General features: G+C 43.7%; 1 protein-coding gene across 8 annotated transcripts in view; it reads left to right on the top strand.

The window, feature by feature from the left end:
• LOC133348926 (RILP-like protein 1) overlaps positions 1–16,587 on the top strand; it is a 46,314-nt gene extending 29,727 nt beyond the window's left edge. For 5 of the 8 annotated variants that reach the window (XM_061562055.1, XM_061562054.1, XM_061562053.1 and 2 more), the window contains 3 exons: positions 4,039–4,098; positions 5,774–5,872; positions 8,328–16,587. In XM_061562055.1, coding sequence (XP_061418039.1) covers positions 4,039–4,098; positions 5,774–5,872; positions 8,328–8,517 — 349 coding nt within the window. In that variant the 3' untranslated portion in view covers positions 8,518–16,587. The remainder of the gene's footprint in view (positions 1–4,038; positions 4,099–5,773; positions 5,873–8,327) is intronic. The other 3 variants (XR_009755854.1, XR_009755855.1, XM_061562057.1) reach the window with 3 other exon arrangements.
• Positions 16,588–17,674: the final 1,087 nt, after the last annotated feature.

Below are 17,674 nucleotides of genomic sequence, written 5' to 3'. Positions count from 1 at the left end.
GGAAGGATAGATCGCTTGCTATTTCTGTACGTACACCTGGCTTCCGCTTCAGCTGATATTGCTGCTGTATTGCCTTTCCTCCACTAAGGGGCTCAATCTCGCTTGCACTGCCTCAATGTTCGCTGTGCTCCTCTGGCTGTGATCCCTTCTCCGGCTTCACTGATTTGCTCGTGTGAACACAGGGGGTTTCCTTCAACTCGATCCTAAAGAGTCCCACCGCCGCGTCATTTTTTACGCTTACCATTCGTAGAATAACAAAAATTACATAGTTATCACTGCTCGCACCTGATTGTTGATAAGCACGCCCCACGTGACCTCGAGAGAGAGAGACCGGAAGCTGATTGACATTAATATCCTCAAGTCTATCACACCTGTACGTACACGCAGACGTGTAAAATCTGCTGGTGCAGTCGGCTCAGGGCGCTCTACATCGTGTGTGTTCCTGCCTGTAATGTGATTTTAATTGAGAAAGTGGTAAAAGTGGGAAGATGTGCTGCAGTGGGTCTTTAAGAGTTTTGTTTGGGATTTCCTACTTATTCATTCCACGACGTATATGTTTAACATTCCACGAGGCATATTTTTAACATCCCCACGAGGTATATAGTCCCATCATGTGCCCTCTGTGAGATGGTATACAAGTTCCGTCACCCCAACACACCACGATTTTCATGACATTTTTGTGATGTGGAGGTCAAACACAAGATGATTTTTTATTTATTTGTACCGTCTCATTTGTACCGTCCCGTTTTGTGCATTCTGTAAGCCCAAAGGTGTAACATCGTATTATTTTGATGCATCTCAAATTATGTGTATTTTTTTTATAATGTGTGTATCATGAGTGTTAAGAGTTCATTTTAACGAATTAATTGTTGCGTTAATGCACATTTAATACGTGTTGGCAGGGTTGACCAAGATTTATTTTTTAATGCCCATATTCATTTAATCAGGCCACCGTGCACGTGTACAGATTTCTAGTTACATTTTTTTCTCGGTGATTTTTAACATCGCGAGCGAAGTATATACCGGGTAGCCAGGAGGTGGCACTGCAACACCACAAACACAACGTGTGTGCCGTACTACCAAGCGTGACTGCCTCGATTGCATGGCTTTGCACCAGCTAGAAAAAACTACATTCTTGTTTTTTTTTTACTCTATCTATGTTATATGTGTTCTTGGCCAGTGCTTCAAATTTGACCCCTAGGATGGTCAGAAGTACATTGGGCCAATGCGAATCGATGACACACTGACGACAAGAGGTTTGGTATAAATGTGAAAATCTCCCTTGAGAGCAAAGTAGATTAGTGGCGACGCTGTGTGGTCTCCATAATAGAGGTTTTTTTGGGTTGGATCGCGTAAATTTATAAATGTGTCGTTAAAACCCGCCACCACCCGACACAGCCAACTAGTAAGGGTTGTCACTGTAAACAGAACGTGGCCAATTCGTCACGAGTACAGCACTAGTGTGTAGTGTAGTGTATAGTAGTGTAGTGTATAGTAGTGTAGTGTATAGTAGTGTAGTGTATAGTAGTGTAGTGTATTGTGTAGTGTATAGTGTAGTGTACTAGTACAGCACACCGGTGCGTTGGAGAGCCAAGCCACAACATTTACAATCTGAGTACGACGTTTCGCCAGTAATTACAACTAGCTTCATCAGGCGACAGCCAGATTTGTGGAGAAGGCTAACTGTTTCGTTCCTTATATAGAGGCGTAGATGTGGTGACCACACTTCTGTGCTCTTGCACCACGTGGGGGGGGCGGGGGAGGGATTACTGATGCAACGTACATTATGCATTATGCGAGCCCTGTGAACTTATCCTCCCTGTCTATTGTGTGTATTAAAATAGCCGTACCAACGGTAATCCCTATTGAAGTACGCTGCCCTTTGTAGGCATACATTTAAATAATGTCTTATTTGATGATTCGCTTCCACGCAGCACTAAGGCGGTAGCTGTATGAACCGGTAAAGTATTTTTTATTTCTTTAAATTTCGATAGATTATTTAATTAGTTTTGCACAGAACTTCAACATTATCAAAATCAATTGAGTGTCCTCGTTGGCACCGCGTGTTGTGCTACTGCTGACAGTTGTATTTGATCAATTGATTTTGGTACGTTACATTTCGTACGCATGCAGTTTATTTACACGCCTCTCCACGCCTCATTGTACATTCTTTAGTTTCCCATTGTCTTCGTCAATTGACCTTAATTCTGATGCATGTGGGTAAATGAACAAATCCAGGTTAAAGACGTCACACATACGCTGTTAAGAGAAGTGGACTTGGACGGTACGCGTCGATAGAAGGGGTAAAAATCGCGACGGTGGCACCTGAAAAATACATTTACGGCTGAGAGGACGTCCACCGGGGAGATGGAGCGATTAAATTGGCTCGCGTGCTGTTAGATTGTTACATCGCAAGACCACGAGAAAGGGTTGTTCGACTTGATGCCTTCACACAGCAGAGAATAGAGCTTGACTAATTATGATGATGATGGTGGGAAGCAAAGTATATGCTTCTCGACATTGAGGCTATTTGATGCAATAGTACTGAGAACAAGCATTGACCAAGTTCAAGTTCATTTATTAGGTATAGCCCTGTGAGCCATTCGGCTCTTGAATCGGGTGCAACCGCAACAAACAAAAAAACAAAAACATGAACAAAAAACATCTTAAAGTGAATATGTGACTAAGTGCAAACAGAAAATCCAAGAAAAGACAGCAAAATATTGCAGAAAAAAACACCGTACACCAATGCTGTGTGCAAAAATCCCAGTGGGATGCAAGTCAAACAACAACAACAACCATAAGACAACTTAGATTAAGGCCATCAGTCTAGCACGGGGAAGGATGGTCAAACAACCACCGTAACTGACTTGGCTTAGTCAGGCATTCATTCAGAAGGGGATTAAGAAAGGGTTGTAAATAAAATAAAACATTGGAAAGGTTCTGTTGAATGAAGAAGATACTCTTAAGAATTAAGAAATCAGGCTCTTGTGTATTTCACTTGATTGTCTTGGTAGTTTCAACTTTATGTAAATGTCTCATGACATTAATATGCAAAGGTTTCATTATGCTCAGAAAGAAAACCCACACATGGGATAAATCGATGGACCTATGCAATTAGAGTAGATCATAATTAAACCAATTTTAAAAAACACGGTCAGTGGTTAAACAATTTGAATGAACACGTCTGTCTAAAAATAGTCAATAAATGGGACTTGTGTATTTGCAAAAGCCATAAAATACGATATATGGCTCACTAAAGTGTGGACTGATATGCCTCCCAGAACTAATTAATGTTTACTGCACACAACAGGTTCCTCCGCAATTGATGAATGCACTCTCTAAACAGCAGGAATGGGTAGCTATAATAAAATCCAGATTTGCATGGTGTCACGATTATCATAAATCTTCATTGAAGAAATGACAGAGCGGTGAATGCTTTGCCACTTGCAGTCTTGTCTGCCGAGGTCTGGGTGCCGCGTTGCGCTGGCTTGTGTGCGCTTGTGTGTGCGTTGCCCGGGCTCTGCCGTGAGTCACAGGAACCATGTGCCTGTCCGATGTATTTTCGGGTCGTACCGCGTGTTGTCCAGAATGACGTACGACATTTTCACTGCCGTGTGCTTTCGGAACTGGTGTGTCCTTCCAGAACAAATTAAAGTAAGCTCCCAGCACGTGGAGAATAATGTCAGACCTCATGCCGAACAGCTCGCGCGGTGCAACCCGAAAGCATGTACTGCACAACCGCGAAAACCTACGAAGTAAAACTACGAACCATGTTTCCGTTCTGCGAGTGAATCGCGCAGCTTATATCGTCAAAAAACTAACAAAAGTGGTCGGGGAAAAGGGGGGAGATACTGTGAATATGCTCGATTTTTTTTTTAGTATTACCCTTCAAGGAAGGCCACCTGTTGCCTTTCTCTTCCGCTTACCCCTTTCTCTCCACTTTCTCCTTCATTTTATTTTGTGCCCGCTCTTTCCCTCCTGTCCCTGCTGTGTCCCCCCTTTCGGGCTTCCCCCCCCCGCCGGCACCCACCCCAGCCACAACCACCCTTGGATGTCGGGCGTCCGGAAACGGCTGCGAGGTTTTTTTCCCGTCAGGTATTCCCACACTTTCCCCATTGCTTGGCGTCGACCTGATCGCCTGGAATTCTTGCCCTGGCACCTCATTGCCCGCCTCTGAAATCCCCCCGCTGCCTTCTGTCGTGTGCCCCACTCGCTTTATATTCCCGCAGGGAACCGATGCTCGCTCACCCCTCCCCCTGCCGCCGCCTTGCCTGTATTCGGCCGGCAAAAAATGTGACGTGTTTGCTTTCTGTTTGAAACCAGTTGAGATGTCATTGATAACGCGTGGTGTCTTGTGCAAGGGAGGCCAGATCAAATCCCAGACAACACGTACGTAATGTAACACTTACCTGGTCAAGGCAAAATTGTAGCACACACATTCAAGTATCACTTTTATAAAGAGTAAATTATATCGTTGTAGTCTTCCTTCATATATTCAATATATATACGTGAATCCAGATATAAGATGCTGCCCCAACATCTCATTCCCTTAACCTGCAAAACAGTAATTGTAACAACTTCCCAGTACATATTGTGCGTGTGTCATCATTGTTCATATCTGGTGATGAAGGTCATCTTGCTTCGTGAACTATAGATACATTTCACGATACTGTATGCCATTACTCTATAAGGGTTGCCTGTCTCTGCTCACTTATTCTGACATGCGCACTTTTGGTTTGTGAAGAGCGAACAGCGAAAGGGGGGAATTCCGACTGACTTTTTTTGTTTAACACCTTAATCAATTGAGTCTCGGTTTTTCCAATTGACGGTTTCAAATTTCGTGGGTCGCTTGTTCAAGATGAGCGATTTAACATTCAGTTTAGACCACCAGGTTTTGCATTCCTTCATGGATCTGAACGTAAATCTTGACTTAAAGCTTTCGTGACTGCAGGAACTCATATTCTTGGGTCTTTTGGTAAAGTCACGTAGATAGGTTCAAAGAAAATAACAAAAAAAACTAGGACGTTTCGATCGCAACACAAGCGGTCGTCTTTTCGTAGTTTTTTGTTATTTTTTGTTATTTTCTTTGAACCTTTCTCCGTGACTTTACCGAAAGACCCAAGAATATGGATCTGAACGTGTATTTTGTTTGTACCAATGTCACATGGAGACACGTAATGTGTCAGCCTGTGACATTCCAACACGTTATCACGTGTGTCTGCAACTGCGTGGCTGGTGAATGCTACAGAAGCAGCAGACAGCATGATGTGTAAAGTGTAACCTGTCCTGAGTTCAATACGATCTGAACTAGCTTGTTTTGTCCGCGGGTAATATATGCTATAATACTGTAGAACTCGCATGTCTTTGCAAAACATCACAAACACAACTCTTTTACATACCAACACTCAATATTCTGCACAGCGTTGTTCTACCGTACACACTGTGAGATGTGTGGATGTTCACGCACGTTTCCTCCTCGTGTTCTTATTCCATAACCTGCAGCCCCGTCTCGAGGAATATAGTTTCATCCGCAAAGTTTCTCTGTGTTCCGGTAGCCGCATGCTTTGTGTCCGCTTTGCTCCGTTGGGCTTCCATCACTTTCAATGCACCCAAATTTGTTAACCTTCAAGATGCATCGAGTTGTTCGTTTCAATGGCTTCTGCGAGGTGGGATGTACACAATGCTCTGGGTGTGTTTTAGCGCTGTACTGCAGGATGCAGCAGCTGTGTTTGCGAGCACAAAATTAACACATTTTCACCCCCCATTGCAGTGAGGACAGTGACCTGGACCCATCACCTCCCGTGAGAGCTCTCCCATCACAACACGCCATCGTCAAGCCTTCCCCACAGGACTCGGGCATCCGTCGCTTGTAAGTTTATCATCATTATTGTCGTGACACTTGTTTACCCAGTACAGCCTCTCTGCGCCTCATTACTATCTTTAAGGAGGGTTCTTACAAAAATGTTTTTGCAGTCGACGGCGATGATCGCTGTGTAACAGCAATTCTTCGTTTAACGCGGTAGATGTGTTGACGAAAAGTGCCGCGTGAAGCAAAAACGCGCGGGGTGAAAAATAATTTCCCCAAAAGAAAAAAAACGGTGGGGATGTTGGCGGGGGGGGGGGAGTTGCAAGATGCGACGTACGCACACGAAGTAAGATGGTGAGGCGAAGAGCTGAGGTGAGGGTACGCCGTTCCGCGCTGTGGTCAATCCGCTCGTACACCCAGAATTCCCGTACCGATCGGCCGCACAGCTTGAGAAAAAGGTGGTCTAGATTTGAAGCTTTCGTGACTGCAAGGATTCATACTCTTAGGTTTTTTTTGGTAAGGTCACGTAGGTAAAAATATCTATTATTTTATTTAAATTTCTTAAATTTTTTGACCTATGTGACCTTACCGAAAAAACCTAAGAGTATAAAAAGGTGGTCGCTCGCCGATCGCTCAAAAACAGCGTCATAACGGGCGCATTCCGCTTTGTGTGGAAAGCCTTCGAGCGACAAAAAGACTCGTTGTGCGGAAATACGTTGAGCGAGGACTTTGGTGAAGATTCCAGCCGAGTGATTTGTGGGTAATTTTTCACACTTCGCAAGTTTGGACCGTGTCGCCGGTCACACAATGGCGCGCTCTTGCGAATGATTCTCGCATGATCTTTTAACGTCCATTTGGAAAAAGATGGCTTGTATTTTGATGGTTAATACACCCGAAGTATGAATGAAGAGAGGCCGCTGGATTCAAACCGTGAATATCTACAACAAGTGGCACACGTGCTACCATTAGGTCACATTCATTAATCTGTTCAATCTTTTGTTCGTATGTGTGTACGTTTGCATGCTCGTCTCGCTGGTTCATGCGGTGAGCCCAGGGCATTCAATGCAATCAGTGAGGTCTCGACTTCGTTATCAGTAGTTGAGGGATCAAGGTCAAGAGGTCACCATGATGGCCAGTGCCATAAATGTCACCCACACCTCGCCATCCCTTGCTGCTGCTTGTTCCCGTAGTTATTTTCAAGTCGACAGTTGACCCTCAAGGTCTGCTCTTCGACTACGCCAGCATCCGGCTGTCATTCTGTTAGAGCTCGACAGCATGTTTTACTGAATTTAACACGTAGGCTTTCGCGACCAATATTATTCGTATTATCAAATAAATACAATTACAATTCCTTATAAGGGAAACAAATACCAATGAATAACAATTGAATGATTACCAATCTATATAATTACGATACCCTCCCCCTCCTTGCCTCGAATCACTGCACCAGATTGAATTGAATTAAATGATGACGTCACCCGAATGCTGCTCTATTTAAGACCGGAAGCAACAGGAGAGCTTCACCATTTTTGCCCGATGAAGCTGATTGTAATTATCAGCGAAACGTTGTACTACTCAAATTTTAAAACGCTATTGATTCTCTCTTCAGCACACCGGTGGGCTAAAGAAGTCAATTAATTTGTCCTTTGAAAATGTGACACATTTTTTACTGTTTGGCCGTGTCGGGTGGTGGAGGGTTACGACACATTTATAAATAACGCGATCTGACCCAAAAACCTATATTATGAATGTTTTACTTAGTAAAGAGTTCCCACTTACCACTGCTTTATCCTTGGTTGGGCCTTACCATTAATCCATATTCTTCCTTGCATGTTTTACTTCCTCATTTCAGTAATCTTCCTGCCTTCTCAGCCCTGATTCCACAGCTGGAGACAGGGTCGATACAGCTATGGAGACAGTAGTTTAAAAACAAGTATTGTGAATGTCCATCTTGTTGTACTACCTACAGGCTAACATGGTATGAGTGACATGCACTGTATACCTACATTTGACTTCATATAGGCCAATGTTGCTTATATAGCCAGACCTTTTAAAGGCTTTAATTCAAAATATCAAGTTCTGTACATTCATTGTTAATTCATATAATAATTAAAATGCACTGAAATGCCACTCTCCTGTAAATCCCAATTACGAATGTGATGAAGTCTTGCACACAACTGACAAATTATTGACATCCATTGATATTGTAACAGGAGGAGGGATGAGGAGTGACGCTCGCCATCCCTAAAAGTAGTGTTTCATTTTAGAATGATAAATTCACGTACAAGTCGGCGGCACGTGTGCAGCGTTAGGGATTTTTCTTGTGCGTGCAATTTATTCAATAACCACCTGCCTGCGAATATCACCCCGCCACTCGGGGCAATCCAATCCTCGTGAATTGCAGCGCGTTAACGTTCAAGGGCGACTGCCGTTTCCAAACCGTGCCTTCTGTTATTACTATTAGAACATCTATTTATTATATTTATACTTTTTTTTTGTTCTGTTCTGTTCTGTTCAGGTTCAGTTTTTTCTACAAGGACCGTCCCGCGGGCATGAGGAAGCTGTCGGTGGAGTCGACGCGCCCCGGCGAGGCTCGGCACCCTGCGACGGCTCCCGAGCAGAGGCTGCCCAACGACGGGGAGGCAGCGGACGCGTCGGGCCTCACCGGCAGCACGGCCACCCTCAAGTCCATCAGCCTCAACCCGTAGCCCCCCCCCGCCCCGACGCGCGTACTACGGGGGGGTCAGGGGGTCGGCGGCGGTGTTTTGACGCAGAGGCTGCCGTTACAGGGTTAAGGGCCGAGATGTTCACCCTCTCAAGCGCTGCGGTATCGAGCGCGGCCGTCGATTTGTGCTACTTGGAGCCGCAGGCCGAGCATGTGCGTGGTTGAGAAAAAGCGCCTTGGATCAGGGAATGTGTTTCCTTGTTCGAAGCAGTTTTATTTTTTTATTTTCTGCTGTATGTATGTATGTACGTTCGTAAGTATGTTGTACTTATTTCACACCGTACGTAGCCAACCGTGCTTTTCGGAGGTACTGTGTTTCATCACTCTGGATGCAATTATTATTTGGCATGTCGTGGGGATACATACTTCTGCTAATTAATGTGGATATATGCACCTCAATGTCGTCGGCTGAAGTCCAGAGTGAGGCCACCGTTTCCTCATTCTGTTCAGCGTGCGTCCGCTTTCCTTAGCCGTCGCTAGCAGCAGCATTCGCTTTTGATGAAAATTAGAATCGCGTTAGCTTTGCTTTTGTTTTTTAAATATTTCTACGGACTGCTGTGCACATCTTGAGACTTTGTGCAAGGTCAACAATTGAGTGTTGCTTGTTACTGCAAAACTCAGTTTTTCTTCATTTAAAGCGAGAGAGAGCCCTGGCGATTATAGCTTCTTCGAGTGAAAGTCCCATGGGTTCATGAATGAAAAAAGGAAATTTTTACATAATCATGATGGAGCTGGGAATTTAAGTATTAAATAGATCATGTATTTCACCTGTTAAGGCATTGCTGCTTAAAAGTCAACTCGTGTTAAATAGTTGTTTTTAGTAGGTTTGTTTATCTGGGTCAAGTAGCACAAAACCACCCTCACACTTAAATACGTTTTACTTCATCGCATTTTAATAAGCACAAGTGACTTTTAATTTATATGTGGTGTATTACAAATGGGTTAGAGTTCATGTATAATACCACAGTTTTTGCTCATTGGGTATGAAAATGTGCAAGGAATGCTTTGTTTTCTTGTTTATAACGCGCGCATGACATACCGGGTCATGTTTGCAGCACTCCAAAGCAATAGTATTTTAGCGTCAAATCGTATTAAATCTTTGATTGCTTGACGAGGAATCGTCAAAAAAAAGTCTCGGTGACTTACGATGCACTGTAGCCAAATATCACACAGCCTACAGAGGAAGACTTCAACCGGTGGCAGCGGAGAGAAAAATATTAGGTGGGCGAGCATGGCTGTTACTGCCATGTAAGGCGAAAAGGGGTAGGAAGTGGAATATGTTGTTAATCCACTGCTGCGTGAAGGCCTCCACAATCTCCCACCATCTCTCGCGAGCCTGCGATTTAAACCTTTAACTTTTGCTATTGTTGCACTTTTTGATTGTCTTAACGACTGGGTGAATATATTTATAACACTTCTACTTTTGTCAATCCAAAGCGTAGATGAGGGCCTCCCCATGCCTACTTTGGTCGTGGGATTTTTGACTTTACTTCACACTGGTCAATGTGGGTCGGTGCAGGGGGGGGGGGGGGGCGGCCAGGATTGGTCCAGACATTTCCCCACCGCCGGTTATTAACCTTGCCCGGCAATCGAATTAAAGGTCGCCAGTTTGGGTAGTGCGTCTCGCTAACCACCGCGCACCACCGCTCTCACAAGCAGACATTCATTAGCATCTGCAGAAGTGGTGATTTGTTTGACTCGAGAGCACATTGCCTTAGAACCCGTTTAAGGGAGGCAACTCAATCTCGGCAGTAGTGTGGGGGTGAGGCACGGTGGATTGACGAAGGGGTGCCAATGAAATTTAACCTGCCTGGGCTCGAATAAGACACCCTGCTAATACTGACCAGGGGCATCCGCCGTGAAGGCTGCTCTCTGCTTCACGTGATCTTTTGAGAGAGAGAGGGGGAGAGGTGCCGGCGACACAGTCCCCATTCGTCACTTGCGCCGCGCGCGTCACGGGGTCCGTCGCACGCTGGGGCTGCGCACTGCCTCTGCTCCAGAAGTCGCAACCAGGTACCCGATACCCGTACCCTACCCGATACCCGGCCACCCGTACCCAGCCGGGTACGGGTAGCCGTTTGCGACCCTGGTGCGGCCGGGTACGGGTAGGCCGTGAGTTACTGGTGAGTAACCGTTTGTCACTCATTTCCCAACGTCTTGTCTCTTCTCACAATTCAAGATCCTAGAATCAACCCACCCACGCCTGCAACATGGCTTCATCCCAGAGGTCGCAATCGGGTACCCGTACCCGTACCCTACCCGATACCCGGCCGGGTACGGGTAGCCGGGTATCGGGTAGGGTACGGGTACCTGTTTTCGACCCTGGTGTGGCCGGGTACGGGTAAGGAATCAAAACCCGTTTGCGACCTCTGCTCTGCTCAAGCTGCGGCCAGTGGCCGGGTGATGAGACCGCGCGGGAAAGGCGTTACTCCATCCCACATGACGACTTCACATGACGACATCTCTCTTCTGCCCCGGTAGCACACGGATAGGAGCACTCCGCTCCTCGTTGCTCGACAATGCAAAGCAGTCGAGGTTGTTTTATATTTCAATTCTTGTTGGTTTGAATCTGGCCACAACCGATTATTCAGCGACCAGTACATAATCTCATGATTTCGTTTTCAAGTGCCCTTGCTTTCACAATACTTGTGTGTGGAGCACCCTGAAGCCAGCCTACAATGATTATCATCATGGCAAGTGTTAAATACTTAGTAATAGGTTTTTACCCTTTCAACTGGTACAAAAACTGACACCTTTATACAAGGCATCATGTTTGCAATAACCACAACACAAGCAGTCAAAATGCAAACAAAAAGAAACAACTCTGATGATGATAATGATATGCACTGTCCTTGAAGTTGATTGGTCCACACCCGAGACAGCTTTTCTTAGAGCCTAGTCTCCATTGGTGTTGGACCAGATGACGCCAAAAGGCGTGCAACTCAAACACAGTGCACTATCAGAGTATTGAGAGCTCAGGGTAAGCATAAAGGTGTCAGTTTTTGTACCAGTTGAAAGGGTAAAAACCTATTACTATATTTTGCCATTGGTAAAGGAGGTCTCCTAGTGTTAAATACTTCTTCAGTTGCATATAGCTTGTGTTGGATAACATTGGGCAGTCTTATCAATGTGTCCATTGGTGCATCTTCACCGATGCTATTTCATCAATTCTGACCATCACATGCCATCTGTGCTGCCAGATTCTCATTTGAATGCAGTGATATGCAGTACCATGGAATTTGGATTTATAGAGAATTTAAACGCCGCTGCATCTCAACATGCTGTACGAAATAGTGGGATGCGTGTCGCAGTGACCATAGAAACGGGGAGGAACGTGAACGCATTGGCGGTACACCGTTGGTGCGCGGTATTAAAAAAAAAATCGCAATTTTTTCGCGATCATTTATTTTCCGGTGAGAAAATCTTGCGGGGTGGTGGTGCTGGTGGTGGTAGTGCGTCAAAGTCGGTTTTCGTAATGTCGAAGCAGTCGTAAGACGGACATTATGAGCGGCCGAACACGAAGCTTCGCAGTCTGTTGCCGTAGAGCAGCACCCAGCCTGATGACGATTGGCTGCCTCCGTGTTCCAAAGGCCAAGATTTGAATCCTCGTTCCCGAGACTTGGTCGGTCGGTTCCTCGATTAATTTCTCGGAATCATTGGAGGACAGTGGCATCGATAGTTTACGACTCGTGTCACACGTTCGACAGGGAACGCAGCTGCTGAATCTAAGGCAACTGCTGATGGATAATCTGCAGCTCACTCGAGGGCAATGCTGTACCGGTGTACCGCTAATACGTCCATATGTTATTAAGGAATGATGTAAATATAGACACTTCTTAGATATTCTATGGGTCTTTCGGTAAAGCCACGTAGATATAACAATATCACGACGTTTCGATCGCAACACAAGCAATCGTCTTCAGGTGAGAGAGAGAGAGCTGCTGAGACAAGGTCTTATATAGGCCTGAGATGGGTGCATCAAGGTAGGTGGGTGGAGCTAGAGATGGTCCAACCACAGAGGCTGGGGCAGTGGCCCCAGTATTGTGAGAGATTAGCATGTCAGTCATGGGCAGAAGAGAAGAGTAAGGTTTTCAGCCTGGATTGGAACGGGCAGGGAGATAACAGCATGAATGGCCATGCCGTGTTGTGGAATTTGACACAACTTGGGGCAGCAGCAGTAGTAGCAGCAGAGAAGCAGTAACCTCCCACCGAGTGGAAGTTGTCGGAGGTTTTTTGAGAGGTGTGGTGCTGGTTGTGCAGGGCCTGCGGAGCTAATTAGCTCGCAGGAGTCTACGCCGATCTTAATGTACGCAAAGCTCTAAATATATTAATGAGATGTGTTTCTTTGTAATCAAAAATGCATTTGTAGGATTGTGTTTTGTTGTAAGCATTGAGATGCATCTTTGTGATAACATAAAATTGTGTTGATTTGAAGCTTTCGTGACTGCAGGAATCCTTACTCATTGGTTATTTCGGTAAAGTCACGTAGGTACCGAAAGAACCAAAGAGTATATGTATAAAATTACGTGTTTTAAGGGTGACATTTATTTTTCATAGCATATGCAGAATTGTGACGATAGATGTGCAGTTTCAGTCATGAAATTGGCTGAGTGAGAGCTATTTGGTGGAATCAAGTGGGAATTAAATTACTACAAATTCAAATGCGTTTTGAGGCCAAAAGTTTTAGGTCGGCTATTTTAGAAGCACTGGTTATATAAACCCAATTTAATAACTTTTTCAGCGCGGATGAGCAACTTCTGGGCGAAGACTTCTGAGTTGGGGGATGTTATCTACACTCAGTGATGAAATGCATGGGCACCAATTGATTATTATGCATAGCCATTTCCTTGAATACCAAAAGTCATCATGTTGTAGGGATTGATGTTAACGGTCTTGTTATGACTTGCAGTCAGCAGGCCTAACCCCCTATTTCAATGGAGATGATTTAAGTTCCCCTTGCAACTCCTGTATCATGTTAAAGTACTGAACGTACAATTGTACAAGTTTACAAATGTATTGAAAACATGCTGACAATAGGTGGGCAGTGGACACACGTGGTGTGTTACATCGCAAAGCATCCGAGGGAGTTCAAGAAGATGCTTTGCAGCAAATCGTTTGTGTACATTTCTGACCACGTGCCATTGTGCAATGAATCAAGTGCACTTTGGCAGAATGGTTACAATACTGATAACTAGTATTAGTTATCTGCAGTACAGTACATTTTCTTTTGGCATGGAAACACCAGGTGACCAGGAGCGTAAATCATGCAGTGGGCCACGTGCTTTCTGAACGCGCAACCGATTGTTTTCAATGGGTGACTATAGTTACGTGAAGACTGACATTCATGGATTACTTGTGAATCGGATCATTGAGACGCTGTTGCTCCCTTGTTCATCACCAAACTAGTGACGTGTCATCTTCTTGGTTCTTTCGGTAAAGTCACGTAGAATGGAAATAATAAGTAGCCGTCCTCAGGTGGAGAACAGGTATATCGAGAAGACAGACCTGTTCTCCACCTGAGGACGGCTGCTTGCGTTGTGGCCGAAACGTCGTGAGAATTATTTTATTATGTTTTATTTTTACAATTTTATTATTTCCATTCTACGTGACTTTACCGAAAGAACCAAGAAGATGAATCCCTGCAGTCACGAAAGCTTTAAATCGAAATTTAGTGACGTGTCTTCATATGATGAGTGCGCGAGAGGCACGGAGAGTCGAATGTTCCAGCAGACTACCCGTTTGAAATACGAAAGCACAATTTGTGTGGTGATAATTCCACATTCCAACTTGTTCTAATGCAGTCTGAAAGAAAAAAAAACATTTCAAATTTGCCTCGTGTACACCAAAAGTTTTAATCCACCGCGCGTGAAAAGGAAACCCACTCGTCTGTGTCTGGTGTCTCCACAACAATCCATGTACTAAATGATAAAGTGGATAGATAACGATAATAACGACGATAACGACGGAACACCCACTTGACAGCAAGAGAAGTCATTTTGGAAGAACAGAATATTGTTTCGCGCGGTAAATTTTGTTGCCGAATATGATATGACCCAATGTGAGATTGCTCACTATATATAAAAACATTTTAGTTGTGCATTATGGAGAAATACAATTTTAAGAAACACTTTTTTGGTATTTTCCTTACACAAAGAAGTGAAGATACAGGGTGGTCTTCTTGGTTCTTTCGGTAAAGTCACGTAGAAGGGAAATAATAAAATAAATAGACATAATAAAATAATTCTCAAGAACAGGTCTGTCGGAAAGACAGCGTCTGTCGGAAAGACAGCGTCAGACGCTGTCTTCACATGAGGACGGCTGCTTGCGTTGTGGCCGAAACGTCGTGAGAATTATTTTATTATGTTTTTTTTATTTTATTACTATTTTATTATTTCCCTTCTACATGACTTTACCGAAAGAACCAAGAAGATGAATCCCTGCAGTCACGAAAGCTTTAAATCGAAATACAGGGTGGTCTTACAGGGTGGTGCCTGCTGTCAGTGCAACTGCGATGCCAAAACCAATTTGACCGTCGAGCTCGCTGAAATTTGACGGGGCACATCGCACACGACTCGGTCTCGTTGGCTGACTTGTATCAGAGGTTGATTGGAATGTATTCATAGCTCTCATTAATGTGCGAGCTTTGAATAGACTAGGACTCATTTGGGTGACTCGTATCAAAGCTTGATTGGAATATATTCATAGCTCTCGGGCATGTGAATAATTACATTTATTCACCCAGGAAGGCCTTGCTGATTATCCATTGTTACTTTTTCAACTGGATCCAGTTTTATCAGTTACATTTCAAGAGTATTTTACATGTGGTGGGGGGGTGGGGAGATAATTATTTGGCATAGAAAACCCACAATGAGGAGGAATAACAATCAAAGGTCTGCACAGATAGGTTCATGAAACCACTCGCTTGTACCACCATCTTTAGGCCACCTCGTAGCCCAAGGGGTTCTGGGAGGATGATCCATCAATCCTTGCCTCCAAAAGCACGTGGTACCACCGCATCTGGCTTAAATTACATAACGTAACAATGATGCCTCGTACGATGGGTGTTAATGTCTGATTGGCTTCCTCTTACGTCCTGATATGTGATCGTTGCTTGGATCACACGTGTCGAAAGTGCGATAGGCTCTCATAAGCTGTGGTATCTGGATCTCACAAGATTGATGTATCCAGCTGCATAATGATTTGCCCTCTTTTCATACATTTTGCTCTAGTTATGGAGCTTCAGATACACGCGTTTTAAAGTCTATCCAGCCTTTAACAATCTTTAGCTAATCGGGATCTAACGTATAATCGTGGATGAATGTAAATGCAATGGTGATTTCATGTTCTGGGGCCGAGTGAATTGTAGGAGTGATCAGAAGTGCATGCTGCTTTTGTCATGGACACCTCGTTGAAGAACAAAATCTTGCGTCTACAATTTAAAATGCTTTGGGGTTCAAATAATATTTTTTTATTATTATTATTAAAACATTAGGGTAAATCATTTGGGGGAAAATGTTTTAATATTTGGTTATGTTGGGTCAGAACATGTTTCTAAAAGTCTACAGCGCAAGTCTACAATTTACATTTACACCACATCGTTAAGGTATATGTGTGCTATGCAAAGTATACAAATTTTATACTTTCAGTAAAACAAAAGTAAGATGCTGTGCACCTTCTGACCCAACGATGCCATTGGCTAGGTTGCAAAGGCCATCTCTCCCACTAGTATACACATTTTCTACTTTCAGTAAAACAAAAGTAAGATGCTGTGGACCTTCTGACCCAACGATGCCATTGGCTAGGTTGCAAAGGCCATCTCTCCCACTTACAGTCATTTATTTATTGCTCAGGGGTTGCGATGACGGGGAGATCACGCTGGCCGTCGCAGCTGTTGTGTGTTCCCTTCAACCTGCTTTGTGCAGAGCCAAACTGAAAGGAGACGATCGCACATCACTGACCTGGCGATCGTATACATATTACACTTCACGTTTGAAACTGACAACATAAAGTCTATTCTTGGTTCTTTCCGTAAAGTCACGTAGAAGGGAAACAATCAAATAATAAAAATATAAAACAATAAAATTATCTGGATTTCACACCTGATGATGATTGCTTGTGTTGCAGTCGAAACGTCGTATACATTTTATTGTTTTATATTTTTATTATTTTATTGTTTCCCTTCTACGTGACTTTACCGAAAGAACCAAGATTATGAATCCCTGCAGTCACGAAAGCTTTAAATCAAAACATAAAGTATCTTACGTGATAACAAAAAACAAGGGCTGTAAATATGCACATCAGATAAAGAACATAAACAATTGTTCCATTCTTGCCATCCTAGGAACATGGCTCTTAAGACACGTTTGAATTTATGCAAGAGTGGGAGAGTGCTCTTTAACTCGATGTCTTGATTGCCGTTTCATCCTCCACTGACTCTCTCGTCCTCATCTTTAAACACAATGACCGACGCATATTGGATCGAGGTAAAGTCGAGCGCTGGTCTGCATACCCAAGTTGCTTATTGAGAAGCATGGTCCTGTACCAGTGCTGTCTCTTTAGTATTCATTTGGCGACGTGGAATGTATAGTGCCAAGGAGCAGCCAGGCCCTCTAAAACCCATACAACTAATCTCGTGGGCTTTCTCCTGCTGTACATCACATTTAACCGAGGATGCTCAGAATACCAAGCACAGTTGTAGCTAGATCAGAGCAGGCAGATACCCCAGAATGGCTATGAATTTAAGCGTTGCCTTTTGTTGATGAAAGAGGATTTTTTTTTAAATGTGTAAATCATGTTAAAATACACGTTTATAAACACGAGTGTAATCTTGATTTGAAACATCAGTTTTACAATTTTAGGTAGCAGTATTGGTTAAACTGAATCATGCCATCAATATGAATTGCATCTGAATATGGTTATTGATAGAAACAACTTGCTAAGGCAGGATTTTATATTAAATATACAGTGATGTTTAGCCTAAATCAAAATTACAAATTAACAGTTTATATAGCAGCAGCATTCAACTGAACAGAACCCATTAAGATTCGAATTATGTTTTCGTAAGCCTTTCCTGCTGCCAGACTATAAAAATTTCACAGTTTTTGAAAAAGATAAATGCCTGATTAATTCATACATGTATG

The sequence above is a fragment of the Lethenteron reissneri genome, chromosome 28 (genome assembly GCF_015708825.2).
Source record: "Lethenteron reissneri isolate LAM-NWPU_2019-01 chromosome 28, ASM1570882v1, whole genome shotgun sequence".
NCBI lineage: Eukaryota > Metazoa > Chordata > Hyperoartia > Petromyzontiformes > Petromyzontidae > Lethenteron > Lethenteron reissneri.
This window is presented reverse-complemented; position numbering and strand designations above follow the sequence as displayed.